This window comes from Morone saxatilis, unplaced genomic scaffold (genome assembly GCF_004916995.1).
Source record: "Morone saxatilis isolate NCDOM2014 unplaced genomic scaffold, NCSU_SB_2.0 Contig9, whole genome shotgun sequence".
NCBI lineage: Eukaryota > Metazoa > Chordata > Actinopteri > Moronidae > Morone > Morone saxatilis.
In genome coordinates this window covers 3,816,680-3,829,749 of record NW_023340268.1, presented here as the reverse complement: position 1 = coordinate 3,829,749, position 13,070 = coordinate 3,816,680, and the positions used below count along the sequence as shown (strand labels likewise).

The window sequence follows — 13,070 nt, the reverse complement described above, 5'->3', positions numbered from 1 at the left end:
TAAAGATACAAACTCTGCCAGCTAGGGTTGATGAAGTGGAGAGTCACAATGTCAAAGATGATTATGTCAAGAGACCCAGTGGTTCACCAGTAGAGAGTGTGGAAGAGAAGGGAGATGAAATGGAATTGACAAGGGCTAAAGAAGATATGACAGTAAAGACATTTTCTGTCAAGGAGGACATGGAGACCAAATTATTGGAGGCTTCTTCAAATGAGAGAGAAAAGAACAGGGGTTTTGGTAAAGAAGACATACAAAAAGACATTGAGACAGCTCCATTAGTCCAGCCTAAAGAAAGTCAGCAAAGTAAACGAAGTAAAAAGAACAAGAAGTCCAAGAGTCAGAAAGTGGTAGACAAAACCGAGCCTCATACTGAGAAGTTACAGACTGCTGAAAAAATTGATTCTGAGGTGACATTGACAAAAATTACCACAAAATCTGAAATAACAAAACCAGATTTAGATAACTCAGCTTTGACTAAGGAGCAGATGATGGACAGACACACTGATGGTCAGTCAGCCAGTGGTGTCATCAGACTTTTAGTTGATGATGAGGCAAATGAAATGGAGTGCTCTGTAATTGGTGTTAAAGGAGCTGAGAACATTCAGCAAAGTCCACAATATTTACATCACTCAGAGGAACCCAGTTCTCAAGTTGAGGAACACAGAGAATTGACAGGCATTACATCTACTGGGAAAGAAATATCTCCAAAATCCTATTCAGAAACCACAAATGCTGGTGAATCCATTGACTTTTCTCAAGAGCCTGTCACATGCAAACCAAACATCCAACCCACGGCTCAATCAATGGCTCCTGCAACACAACCAGAAAAAAAAGTGGGGAAAGGTAAAAAGAAGAAAAGGCCCCAACCACCTGAAGTTGATTGTACCAATGTTCCTGAATCAAAATCTTTAAAAGACCAACAGCAACATCTAGAGTCTTCAGTATCAGCAGAAGATGCTTCAACTGAGTCTGAATCACCTGGAGTTTTTGAGTCTGATACAGCCACTGAGAGTTGGGAAGAAGGAGAGGATGATGTCAGAGAGAGTCGAAAAACTGTGTCAAACAAAGACGGGACAACATCCAAAAGTAGCAAGGTAAGAAACAGTAGATCATTTGTGAACGATTCTTTCTTAAGAATTCATATAGATTTGTTTAGAAGAAACTGTCTTCTGCATATATTTATACATACATATTTATACACATTTTCATAATTAATAATACAGTATGTTTTTTTATGTTTTACTGTATTTTTTTCCATTCCCACAGTCATCATTAATGCGTCAGGAATGCTTGGAGCACGACCAGCGAATTGTAGCCCTGGTCTCCATGGTAAGACATATTGAGGTCAGACTCAAACAGCAGCAACAACAGTCGGTTGGCCGCAGCCTCATCGCCTTGGATGACATCATCAGACAGACTGAGGTGAGAATATATGCGTATTTACCTGAAAGAGTTATGCTGTGATATGAATGTCACAGCATAACCCAGCCCACGTTAGTGCACTCTGGTTAATTGGCTGGTTGGTTATTGTTTCAGTTATGCATTTGGCTTTCAGTGTGAGACAAAAAAGCTGATTTAAGGATTAGTCTCTTACCAAACAGCATCAAGAAAACTTTTGTTTTCTTTTCTAATCTGTCTGTCAGACTCTGGACCTTGAATTGTGTGACCTGGAGCCTGCTATCCACAAAGAAGTGGAGGCTGCTGAGCGGCTGTTGAAGCCCCAACCCCAAGATGTTCCTCCGCAGCTCCTATTGGCCCTTGAAAAGGACGGGCGGAGCTTAGCTCGAGGGTATGAGGCTGCCAGAGCACTTTCTGAGGGCATTCTGCAAAGTCTACGAGGCCATAGAGACTCGTATAAGGTAATAGAAGTGGTCTAGTGAAAACCAGAATGGAACCTGTGCTTTAGGTGCTCATTTGTTGTTGGATTCAGAAAATTTCTTGTTTTCTCTGTGGATGTGAATTTACCTAGAGTAGTACAAGGCTACAATACTCAACAGCAATATTTGATCACATTTCTCTCTCAGGAGGCGGTAACAGCTGAGCACAAGTCACTTGGAGGACAAGTGGAGAGTCTGCTCTCTTGGTTGAGGGAGACAGAGGCTCAGATGAATGGAGGAATGGCAGGGATGGAAAAAATGGAAAAGGCCGAGAAAGATGACAGTTTTGATCAGCTCACACAGCAGCTGAGTCTTTGCAAGGCAAGTTGTCCAAAGAAAGACATTTTTTTAAATTATTTTTAATTAATTTTTACATTTTAAATTATTAAATTATTAATTTTTAAAATATTTAAATAATGCTCTTTTTTTGAAGGAATGCTTAAAATTGTATTATAATACAACATAGACTTTTTCTTACACTTTTTCTTACACTTTATATGCATAGTCAATTGTCAAAACATTATTATATTAAACATATGGAACTCTGATTAAGAGCTTCTAACAAACAGAACATATGTTGGGCCATTGTTGGGATTTGTTTCCTCCGAGGCAGTGTTCATCTCTTTACCCTGGGTACTCTATGGAGGAAGAACACTTCTGCTTATTTACCGCTCTTCTTTCTCCTTCCTTTAAGGAGCTCCAGTCCTCTCTGACAGCTCGCTCCAGTGAGGTCAATAATGTGGCCTTCGACATTCAGGTGTTCATCTCAGAGCGGGCTCAGGACCTGGCCCCTGAGCAGAGCAGGCAGCTTCTGGGGCAGCTCCAGCAGCTCCAGAGGGCCTTCCATCAAGCGTCAGGCCAAGCCCAGGCCTGGGCCAATGCCCTCTCGGCCCAGAGAGAGAGGGAGGAGGAGTGGCAGCGCAGGGAGAGAGTAAAAGAAGAGGAGGAGGACAGAGAAAGGCAGAGTGCAAGGGAGAGAGAGGTTTGGAAAAAGATGTTTGAGTCGGATTGGTTTGAAACGCTGCGCTGTTTCTCACTAATATACATTTGAAATGCAATTAGCTTTCATTAACTATATTTCAAAGCTTTTTTTTGTCATGCTATAAACTATTGCCATGCTTTCATATACACAAGATCTTTGTACTGTTTCGATAAGCACTGACATTCTCTAAAATCATATCAAACTAGACTAGAAACTGGAAAGCTTGATGTAAACCAGCTAACCTTCACCTCTATTTAACTTTTAGTGCCATTATACATCATCCATATAGCAACCCACTGCTGCTCTTGTTGCAAATGTGCTTTTAGTGTGACACGCTTGTGCCACTTGACATGGACAGTATCACCATCCTCACTCCTACTACACAGGCTTTTTATGCAAGTGTGTTTGCTACTCTGCATGTCTATATAACATGTGTTTTATTAACCTGTTTGCCTTGCTGTTCCAGATTGCCACTGAAGGAAATCGCTTGTTCAAACGGCGGTAAAAGCTAGAGATCTGATAGTAGAAAAGCCTTGCTGGCTACAATGCTTAACTGTTTTTCCCCTTGTCTCACCTGAGTACAGAGGAGAAAGGGGAAAAACAGCAAAAAAAACATACATTTGTTGGATTTTCTCTATGTATTGTTTGTTGTTGCTTGACCAACATGTTGATCTGAAGATACTGTATGTGAGTCTGTATGTCTGCCTGTGTGTGTAAGTGTGAACTCTGGACACAATCTGCTCAAAGCTTTGGCAAAGTGTGCACTACACAAGAATTTTGTTTAGGGGCAAATGTGCTTTTAGTGTGCTCTTATTTTAAGAAGTATAAAAACTGGTGGTTAAATCAAAAATGTAAAAGGGTCTGTTCCTGTCACATGATCTACTTTAATTGTTATGATAGACTTATCCTAACTAATTCATGTCAGTATCAGATTTTCTCACATTTTCTTTCTTTGTGGGTTTTTTTATTTTTTCCTCCTCATTAATTTTTCTCAGGTGGTTCAACAGCAGAAAGCCGAATGCTCTCAGAAACTAGAAGGCCTTACTATGTGGTTGGCTGGAGCTGCCAGCTTGCTGGCCAGTCAGAAAGCTGGAGCAGAGTCAGGTGATGTGAATGTCCTGCAAGAGAAGCAGAAAAAACTAAAGGTATGAAACACTGATCTCCTTCCACATCTAAATATGTAGGCTACATGTATATTCAGCTCATTATTATTCTGTTTTTTAACTAATATTTCCATTAACTCATATTAATTTGATGGCGAATAAGAATTACTTATAGCTGCTCTAATTTGTTCACCTTAGCTTAGTTTATTCTCGCTGTTTCAGACACTAGCACATGTTATTCGCCTGGTGAACATGTTTACTTCTTTGACCAGATCAAATCTGCTTTGCCTCACTCTCTAGGAAGTACAAAAGGAACTCCAGACCAAACGGGAGGACATAGCCGAGGCTATCCGCTCTGTGGAGGAGCTCCTGGCAGAGCGAGGAGAAAGTCTAAGCCCAGAGGAGAGGAAGAACCTCCAGGGGGCACTAACAAGAATGAAGGAGCAGTACAGTGGCCTTACAGATTCAGCAAACACGTCACTGTCAGAGGTGGACACAGCTATCAACACCACCGTACAGCAGAACACACAAAGGGTAAAAAGATGAAAGTGGTTATAGATATACTATAGATATACAGTATACTATAATATTGTATGAAAAAATACTTTTTTGTATTCATACTACTTTCCCCTTCATCTCTCTTCTCCTCCAGGCAAAGGCTGAGGAAGAGCTACAGGAGACCCAAGGCCAGATAGACTCTCTGCTGAATGAGTTGTCTTCCCTTAACCAACCAGGCGGGAGAGGAATTGGATCTGGAGTGGCCAAAGATGTTTATGATTCCCCCTTTTCACAGCCAGAGGGCGCTGTGATGTCACACACAGAGATGCTGCAGGTTAGAATCTCTCATCTATGCATAGTGCATTTTGATTCACACATCTTACAACATTACCAAGTTATGATGTATAACCTTTGACCTCTCCCAGGCGGAACTTCAGCAGCTCCAGTCTCAGCAGGCACAGCTACTCCAGATCACACAGTCAACTCGCTCCCTTCTGGACCAACCTGACTCCACTGTTCCTCCTGAGGAAAAGCAGCGTCTCCGGGCTGCCCTGGATCAGCTGCAGGCCCAGCACCAGGACAGACTGCAGAGCTGCCAGGTACTTAAAATAAAAACTGATGTGTATTTTAAGTCTACAGCAAGGCCTCCTGACCTGCCTCATGTCCCCCGATCTCTGATATGTTTATCTTGTATCTGATTACATTTTAATGGGGTGTCAGTGAGTCTTGTTTTCATTTTGAATATATTGAGTTTAGGAATTTAAATTTAACAAGGGCAAGACAGCTTTTACATTTTAGTGGTCTGGTTATATGAGTCTATTATATATTCACCTATGTTTTTATTAACTCACTGTTACTGCTGTTACTTTTTCTTCTAGGACCGTCTGAGGAAGTCTGAGGCTCTGAAGGATGAGCTGACCAAGTTCCTCCACGAACATGGAAGTCTAGGTACCTGGCTGGAACAAAGTGAACAGGAACTCCGTTCCCTAGGGGAAGGAGAAACCGACGCACAAGGACTGAAGGGCCGGCTAGAGGAGCATAGAAAGGTGCAAAAAATACACACCTTAATAAAATAATGGAACTTTCTATATGCATGTTTTTGATTTACCTTTTTTCACACAATCCCAAACACACATTTGTGAGTTTATTATGCCCCTACAACAGGCTGCAGATTGTCCACAAGAGGGAGCTGTTGAGTCATGTCAGACAAATTTTACACAATCTATGATACTTGCAGGCCTTTGTCTACGCCTGTAGGTTCACACTGCTTCTGCTGTTACTTTTCTAACCTATAAGTGGTATAAGTTGCACTGTAACTGCAGGTCTGAAATGCTGCCACTGTGGCTCTACAGTTGGATTGTGTTGGCTAAGCCAGTATCACACACTGCATCTGGGCCCAGTGTAACTGAGTAAAAACACGTACTTTTTTGACCTTTAATTATCCATGGAAGACTGAGTTTCCAAGCCCAGTTTCCATCCATCCATCCATCCATATGCCCCGACATGCCCTGATGACTACACTCACACAATCACACGTTCTCATCTGGGAGCCACTGAGAAGCTCTCAACTGAAGAAGTCTGGGATAATTTTCCCTTGAGTCCCTTGATATCACATTTGCAATGTTTTTAATCCTACTCTCACACATTTTTTCCCCAGCAATTCTAGAAAAGATCATGGTTTCCATTGACACAAATGTTTTTATAACAGTTAGATTTTTCCAATAAACATACTGTACATATCTGACCTGTAAATGTATCTGTATTTCCAGCTTGCTGAGGAGGTAATTTGCCACAAAGCGGACCTGCGCTTTGTCTCCATCTCCGGTCAGAAAGTTCTGGACTCGGTTCAAGGAGCACTGGAGCAAGTTGGTGGTTCAGACCCAGCAATGGAGAGCACCAAGCAGCTGGTAACTGACAAGCTGCAGGACGCTAACCACAGATACACAACCCTACACACCAAGGTGAGGGATACCCGAATAAACTCTAGAAATAGTTTTTAAATTGAGCTCAATTTATTAGTTTTTACACTTTTAAATTCTTTGTTGTGTGTGTGCAGTCAACAGAGTTAGGCGGCCGTTTGTCTGGCCTGTTGGAGAGGTACCAGCAGTACCAGGATGAGGTCGTCTCCCTACACTCCTGGCTCAGCACTCAAGAACAGAACCAAAGCATAGCCAAGCCCAGTGGGGAGACAGACCCCCAGAACCTGCAGAACACACTACGACAAGTACAGGTGAAGCATGCACTACGTACATTCAAATAAATAAAACACAAAGTAAGGGAGAATGCAGGAAAACAGCACATACCATATACAGACGATGGAAAAATGTTGTTCATGATCTGGGCTTGTTGACAGACACCCTTCCCAGCCGCTACATCATGTTGAATACTGTCCAAAAAGTTTAAATTGAGACAAGAAATTAACATCTGGAAAAAGAGTAGAATACTAAAATGGAAAGTATGTGGGAACCTTGTCTTGGTTTTAAAATGTCCTGTCAGCTACAGAAATGATTACATTTTGATTACAAGCGTGTCTTCTGTCCTCAGCTGCTGCAAGACGAGATGGCTGAGCGTTCGGTGCAGCTGGAGAAGGTCAAGAGAGCTGGGAGAGATCTGGTCAGCACAGATGAGTCTCCTTCCCTGAAAGCTGTTGATATCCTCTGTTCTGCAGGTAACTTACAAAATCTTTCCCCTGTAGTCTTAACTACAGACTACTGCTCCTGGAGGGGTATTTTATCCCAGTTTGTGAAATCCACATTCAGATTGCACTGTTTGAATGTTTGACTGCAGATGTAAATTGATCGATGTAAAAATGAAATAAAAAATGTTTTATTTTGTGGCTGTCTTTTCTTTCAGACGGTTTAGAGAAGAGGTTCGGCTCCCTCTCTGCATCTGTGTCAGAACGGGCTGAGCAGCTACAGACCGCTGTGGCCCAGTCAGTCAGTGTCCAGGAGGGCCTGAAGGGTCTGCTGAGCTGGCTGGACAAACTGGTTCTGAATCCAGGACCAGTTGAGCCCACTGCACAGGCTGTACAAGACGCGCTGACCCAGAACCAGGTAGGAGTAAACTGAGAACTCCTTATAAAGTACAAAATACCTCCTAAAAAATTATACTTTCTGTTTGTAAGCACTGCATGCAGAAACTGAATTATAATGTGAATATTATGCACCACATTGGACATCTTCCATTTATTTTAAGGAAACATGACAGTTTTCCTCAGTCAATAAGAATGATTCATCATATTTAATTGTCGCATCTACAAATCAAACTATTGCGGAAGATTGCAGCCCAAGTCTCAGTTTGTCTCTGTTCTTTCCCCAGAAACTTCGCCAGGAGCTGCTGTCCAGGCAAGGCAGCGTGGAAGCAACACGAGATTCTGTTTCCAAACTCCTTCAGAGCTCTGACGCCACTACGGCCTCTGGCCTCCAGGGTGCTTTAGATGAACTGACTCAGCGCTACGCTGCAGCACAGGCTAGCCAGGCTGAGCGTGAGGCTGAGCTCAAAGGACTGTTGCCCAGGCTGGAGAACTACGAGAGGCTGGGGACCGACCTCCAAGTCTTCACCCAGAGCCGACTAAAGGCTCTGAGCCCAGCGGGCCAACCAGACCGGAGTGTGGATGACTACAGGCAGACCATTGAGGTTAGCAGAGGGGTCAAATTTTCATTTTCAGTATGTCATTTGAATTATATGATTTAAAAGTTTTAAGACTTCTTAAAGCCTCTAAGGATATCAGTGGATTAGTTATACTGCCTCTTTATTCAACACTTTTGTCCTGCGCGTCTTTTCTCAGGAGGTCAGGTCCGAGCTGGAGCAGGAAGCTGGCCAGCTGAAATCCTTCTGCAACCTTGGCACGGAGCTCAGCCAATCAAAAGCTTTCAGTAACACTCAAAGCTTATTGGATAATGTCAAAGGGGTGTCTGATGAGTTCACCCAACTGGAAGTCAATGTCAACGAAAGGTAAAAATGTTAACAGATACCATGTCAAAAGTGCCTTTTTTAAATTTATGAAGCAACCAATCTTAAATTTACATAATTTTGCTGAGGACATTATTAGATTATTGGTCCCCGGTTAATAGCAAATCAATTTATTTTCAGTAGGAAACAGCATAAATCCTGATCTTGTCTATTGCGCAGGTTACCACAAATTACACAAGGGGGCAGCAAATACATTCATTCTGATGTATAGTTTTTGATGCTCAGATGTTAGTGAGGCCAATTCTAGTTTGTCTGACAACAAACCTGATAACCTTCAGACACAAAAAAAGTCAAACTTTAACAGATTTGATTAGATACGATAGGCCTGCTTGTAAGAAAAAGAAATACTGTGACTGGCTCTGCAGAACAGACTACGCCATTGGCATTTCCAAAATTTGTTTTCTAAATTTAAAACCTTCATGGAGCACCAGTTGCTATGCCTACCCTGTCTGACGTTGTATCAGTGAGCAGCCACACTTGAATCCTGTCAGAAGGGGGCTATGGATTTAAAAATACCATTATACTTGAGTTTGGTGAGCCAGTCACATAAAAGAAACCAATATAGGCTGTCTTATTCTGTCTTGTTTAAATATGTCCTGATTATATAATAAGAGATAAAGAATGGGATTATTAAATCACTTCTCTTAGTAAACTTGTTGGTGAGAGCACTCATAGAACATACTGTACATGATGTATGGGGATTATTTGCTGTGTTGCATGATGTTTCACAGCAGTTGGTTTCCAAGTACCGTACAGTGCATCTGCTGTATGTGTGTGCTGTATCTGTGTGGCCAGTGTGAACTGATAAGCAGGCCTGGGTGCTAATATAAGCAGAGTGGACATGGCTCATTGTCCATCCTATAAACGGCCTACTCGGATGACTCTCAGCCTCGAATCCCGAGGGGGAGAAAATAGCAGCATGATAATGATACTGCTCCATGCCAGACGACTTCTCAGAGCTGTTTTGTCTACGGACAGTCAGCACTTTTCCAGCCATAGCTCGAGACGGATCATATACAAAGAGAGGGGAGGTCAAGGCTGTGTTAATGCTGGCCCTTGAATAATCCTTGTCAATAGTGCATTGTCTATTCAATTATATTTTCTTAAAATAGAATGTAAAAACAGCTTAAACTGATGTTTAAGTAATGTGATTGCTTTACTTTATGTTGAAAACATAAATATTCTTTATACAAATATTCTCTGCTCTCCTCTGTCCTTACCTCTTCTCCTCTCTTCCTTTCTGTATCTTTTTTTTTCCTTTATGCAACTCCCCCTCTCCCTCTCTATCACTGCTTCCTTCCTCCCCTTGCTGTTCTTCAAACCATCCTCTTCCTCCTGTGTCCTGTTTTTTTCTCTCGCAGGTTTGCTGCAATCCAGGCCTGTGAGCAGCAGCTGCTCCAGTTCCGCGGCCTCTCTGGCTCCCTCCTCAGGTGGCTTCAGACAGCACAGGACCAGCTGCCGTCCAAAGAGGCCAATCTCAACACAGAGGGCCTGCAGAGAAGAGTCCAGCAGCTCACGGTGTGTGTCTAATGATTCAGAAACAAAATATACACATGCAAACCCTGCATCCTTTGGTTTTACGTAAAAAAGCATTTAGGAATAGGATGACTATATCATGTTCTCTTAGAGCTCAGTGACTCAATAAAATGCATTATGCCTCCAGGACTTGCTGAACGACTGGGAGTCACAACAATCGAGGGTTCAGGAGCTGAACAAGACCGGCTCAGAGCTGGAGTCCCTCATCATCGACATCACCGCTCCTCAGACCAAAACTGGTAAGAGCAGGGATGGAGACGCTGCCAAACATATCAATGCTCCCACCCTCCCTCAGTTGAAATTACTTATTTTCCTCATGAGAGAGCAGTTTTGGAAACGATTTAAAGGAAGATTTACAGATGATGCAGGTGGGAGGGAAAAAAATCACCAAGGGGGTTTATAAAATGATTTGACCTGAGAGAACCACAGAACTGCAAAACAAATCATGAACACAGGGGAGCAGGGAAGAAGGAAGGGCAAAACAGAGTGAAATCCATTTGCATTTATAATCAATTCTGTTTAGGTAATTTGTTTTGGTACAGCTGTGACTGCAGGTTTGTCAAAGAAATGCAGTCAAATACAACAAAACTATAAACAGACAGATCATGAATTGTTATAAATATGAATGATGCCCTCCAAGTATGTGATCCTAACCTCATGGTTAAATCTAAACGTTTGTTGGTTGCTTTGAAGCAAGTTGAGCATAAGTTGAAATTGGAGACATTACACAAATTCATGTAACTATTTATGTTGCTTTTTGATACATCCATTTAATATCTGTGTCATGTAAAGACTATGGGTTTCCTCCATGTCTTTCTCACTACCGTCGTCTGTTTCCACGGCTTTTTGTGCATCGTCCTCAGTTCTCCCGCTGAGCTCTGTGTGCTCCGAACTATTTGTGAGTTGGCAGGACTTCCCGGTGCTGTCGAGAGCTTGTGTCAGAACCGAATAAAACATGTTGGTACATTGCTGGTCCTGTTTTGCGTGTGACCATGCCTGGGTGAGTGTGTTGTAGTGCCACTGTCTCAGTCAGGTGTGTGTCTTTCTCCCAGGTGCTCCTCAAATCAATGGCTCAGCAGGTCCCAGCAGTGTCAATGGCATTCACACCTGTAAAGGTGAGCTCTTCCTCTAGCTCGCTCTCTCTCTCTCTCTCTCTCTCTCTCTTTCTCTCTCTCTCTATCGGCTCCTCTTCTCTCTTCCCACTTCCTCTCTTTTTTTTTTCTCCGTCTCATCATCTGTCTCATTCTCTTTTCTTTTTCTTCTTTATTTTATTTGTATTGCCTTTCTGAAATATGAGTATCCAACGATTAACACATTTTTCAGTTAATTCCAGTGAACATTGTCTCAAATTATAATATTATATGTAGTGCTCTCGCTCTCCCGTCATTTTGAAAGAGAATATTAGTAAGCATCTAGATTGTTATCTCTTGTTCCCTCCTCAAGCTGGTTTTCCTGTTGCTGTCGCTGTCTCCTGTTTAGCTTGTGTCCATTTCCAAAAACATCGCCGTAGGTCGCTTAAACACACAAAGACATGATGTTGAAGATTTATTGCTGTCTGTGGCAAATTTTTTCAATTAAAAAAAACAGGATATTGGCAACAATTTGTAGGATTTTCACAAGCACATACCGCACTTCCTCATCTGCGTGCTTTCTGATCTACGATGGAACTAGTGGCACTAAATAAACTCCCTTGTTTAGCCTATTGATTTGTAAGTGTAGTATGACTTATGCTGAGATTTTATTCTATTATGAATTTACAATTTCTGTATTTTTTATTGTCTGTATCTGCCTTGCTAGCATAACCTCACCATTATTTTCGACCTTATGCTAAGCACAATTTTCCTTTTTGTGCCCTCAGACCTGACCGAGATCCAGTGGTAAGCCGTAATCTGACTGTTGATTGTCACCTCGTTTCATATACAAAACGGACAGTTATGGGGAGCATGGGCGGAGAGGTTGGAATAGGAGCGCACACAGAGGAATCTATTCAGTACTTTTCTACTATGGCGCCAGCATATGAGCCTGAGGCAGAAAGCCAGCAGGGCACTGTAGGAGGCTCAAGAGCTGGCTGAGGACAGAAGAGACGCACAGCCTGCAAACAGGGACAGACGCCTGCCGCCCCTCCACGATCCTTGAGGTGGTACGCGCGCAAGCCCAGGATTGGAACAAGGTAATAGGGTCCAGATGCTTCTCATTGTGCATGTTCTGTGATCCATTTTTCCTCCTACACCGTAGTTTTCAACCACCTCCAATCTCAAAAATACAAGAAAATCTGAGAAACTCTTGTGTTTGTTGGTCTTAATTTATTTTGCAAATTTTTAAGCTTTGCTTTATGAGGTCGTTCTCGTTTGTCGTCTGTCCTTGCTCTCTACTTTTAGGCCCTGTTACAGAGCTGTCTGAGCACTCTTGGGAGTAGATGGAGCTGAAGGTCACTGACGATAGATGTGACAATTCCTGATTCTCTTGAGGCAGACAGCTGGAGACAGCAGGGCTGACAAGACGAAGGTTAAGGTTTTAAATGGGACATTTACATTGTTGATTCTATATGATGGCTAACTGGGTGTGAGACTCTATTTTCAGAAAGAATCATTAGTGCTAACTGTTGATACTAATTGGTGAGAATGCCCAAAAGGCAAGTCAAACTAGAAGTAGAATGTGGGTAAAACTAGGAAAAACCTATGGCCAGGGATTAGCAAATTCCGAGCAAGTACTAGTGTTGCGGGTATACATGTAAATTAACTGTATTTCCAATATAAGTGTATGAAGTGTATGTGATATCTATTACCTCCTTTCAGAACCAGAGGCGTCATGTGGGGGTGCATAAACTTTTGTACAGGATGATGCTAACGTTTTAGTGATCACAGAGGTGAAAGAAACCCACTGCAGAATCATTTTTTTGAGAGAACAGTCAGTTTGAGTTTTATGCCTGCTTTTATTGGCTTGTCCGCTCTTCCATAAACCGTGAAAACCCAAAAATAGTTAGATCATAATAACAATGATATATAGATTGACATTGTTAAGGTCAATGGCATACTCTATGACAGCTTTAATAGTAATGTTAATTATTGCAAACACACTCCAAAAAGGGTCCCAATAGACGTA

General features: G+C 42.1%; 1 protein-coding gene across 1 annotated transcript in view; it reads left to right on the top strand.

The window, feature by feature from the left end:
- Window positions 1-13,070, top strand: part of macf1a (microtubule actin crosslinking factor 1a) — a gene marked incomplete in the record, with an annotated part of 123,316 nt that overhangs the window by 50,018 nt on the left and 60,228 nt on the right. Inside the window, 19 exon segments of the mRNA XM_035681896.1 lie at window positions 6-1,094; window positions 1,267-1,422; window positions 1,644-1,859; window positions 2,025-2,198; window positions 2,572-2,859; window positions 3,855-4,004; window positions 4,263-4,496; window positions 4,615-4,794; window positions 4,886-5,059; window positions 5,339-5,506; window positions 6,230-6,421; window positions 6,517-6,690; window positions 7,005-7,128; window positions 7,314-7,513; window positions 7,779-8,096; window positions 8,248-8,414; window positions 9,794-9,950; window positions 10,096-10,207; window positions 11,021-11,083. Of these exon segments, the coding sequence (XP_035537789.1) occupies window positions 6-1,094; window positions 1,267-1,422; window positions 1,644-1,859; window positions 2,025-2,198; window positions 2,572-2,859; window positions 3,855-4,004; window positions 4,263-4,496; window positions 4,615-4,794; window positions 4,886-5,059; window positions 5,339-5,506; window positions 6,230-6,421; window positions 6,517-6,690; window positions 7,005-7,128; window positions 7,314-7,513; window positions 7,779-8,096; window positions 8,248-8,414; window positions 9,794-9,950; window positions 10,096-10,207; window positions 11,021-11,083 (4,336 nt within the window).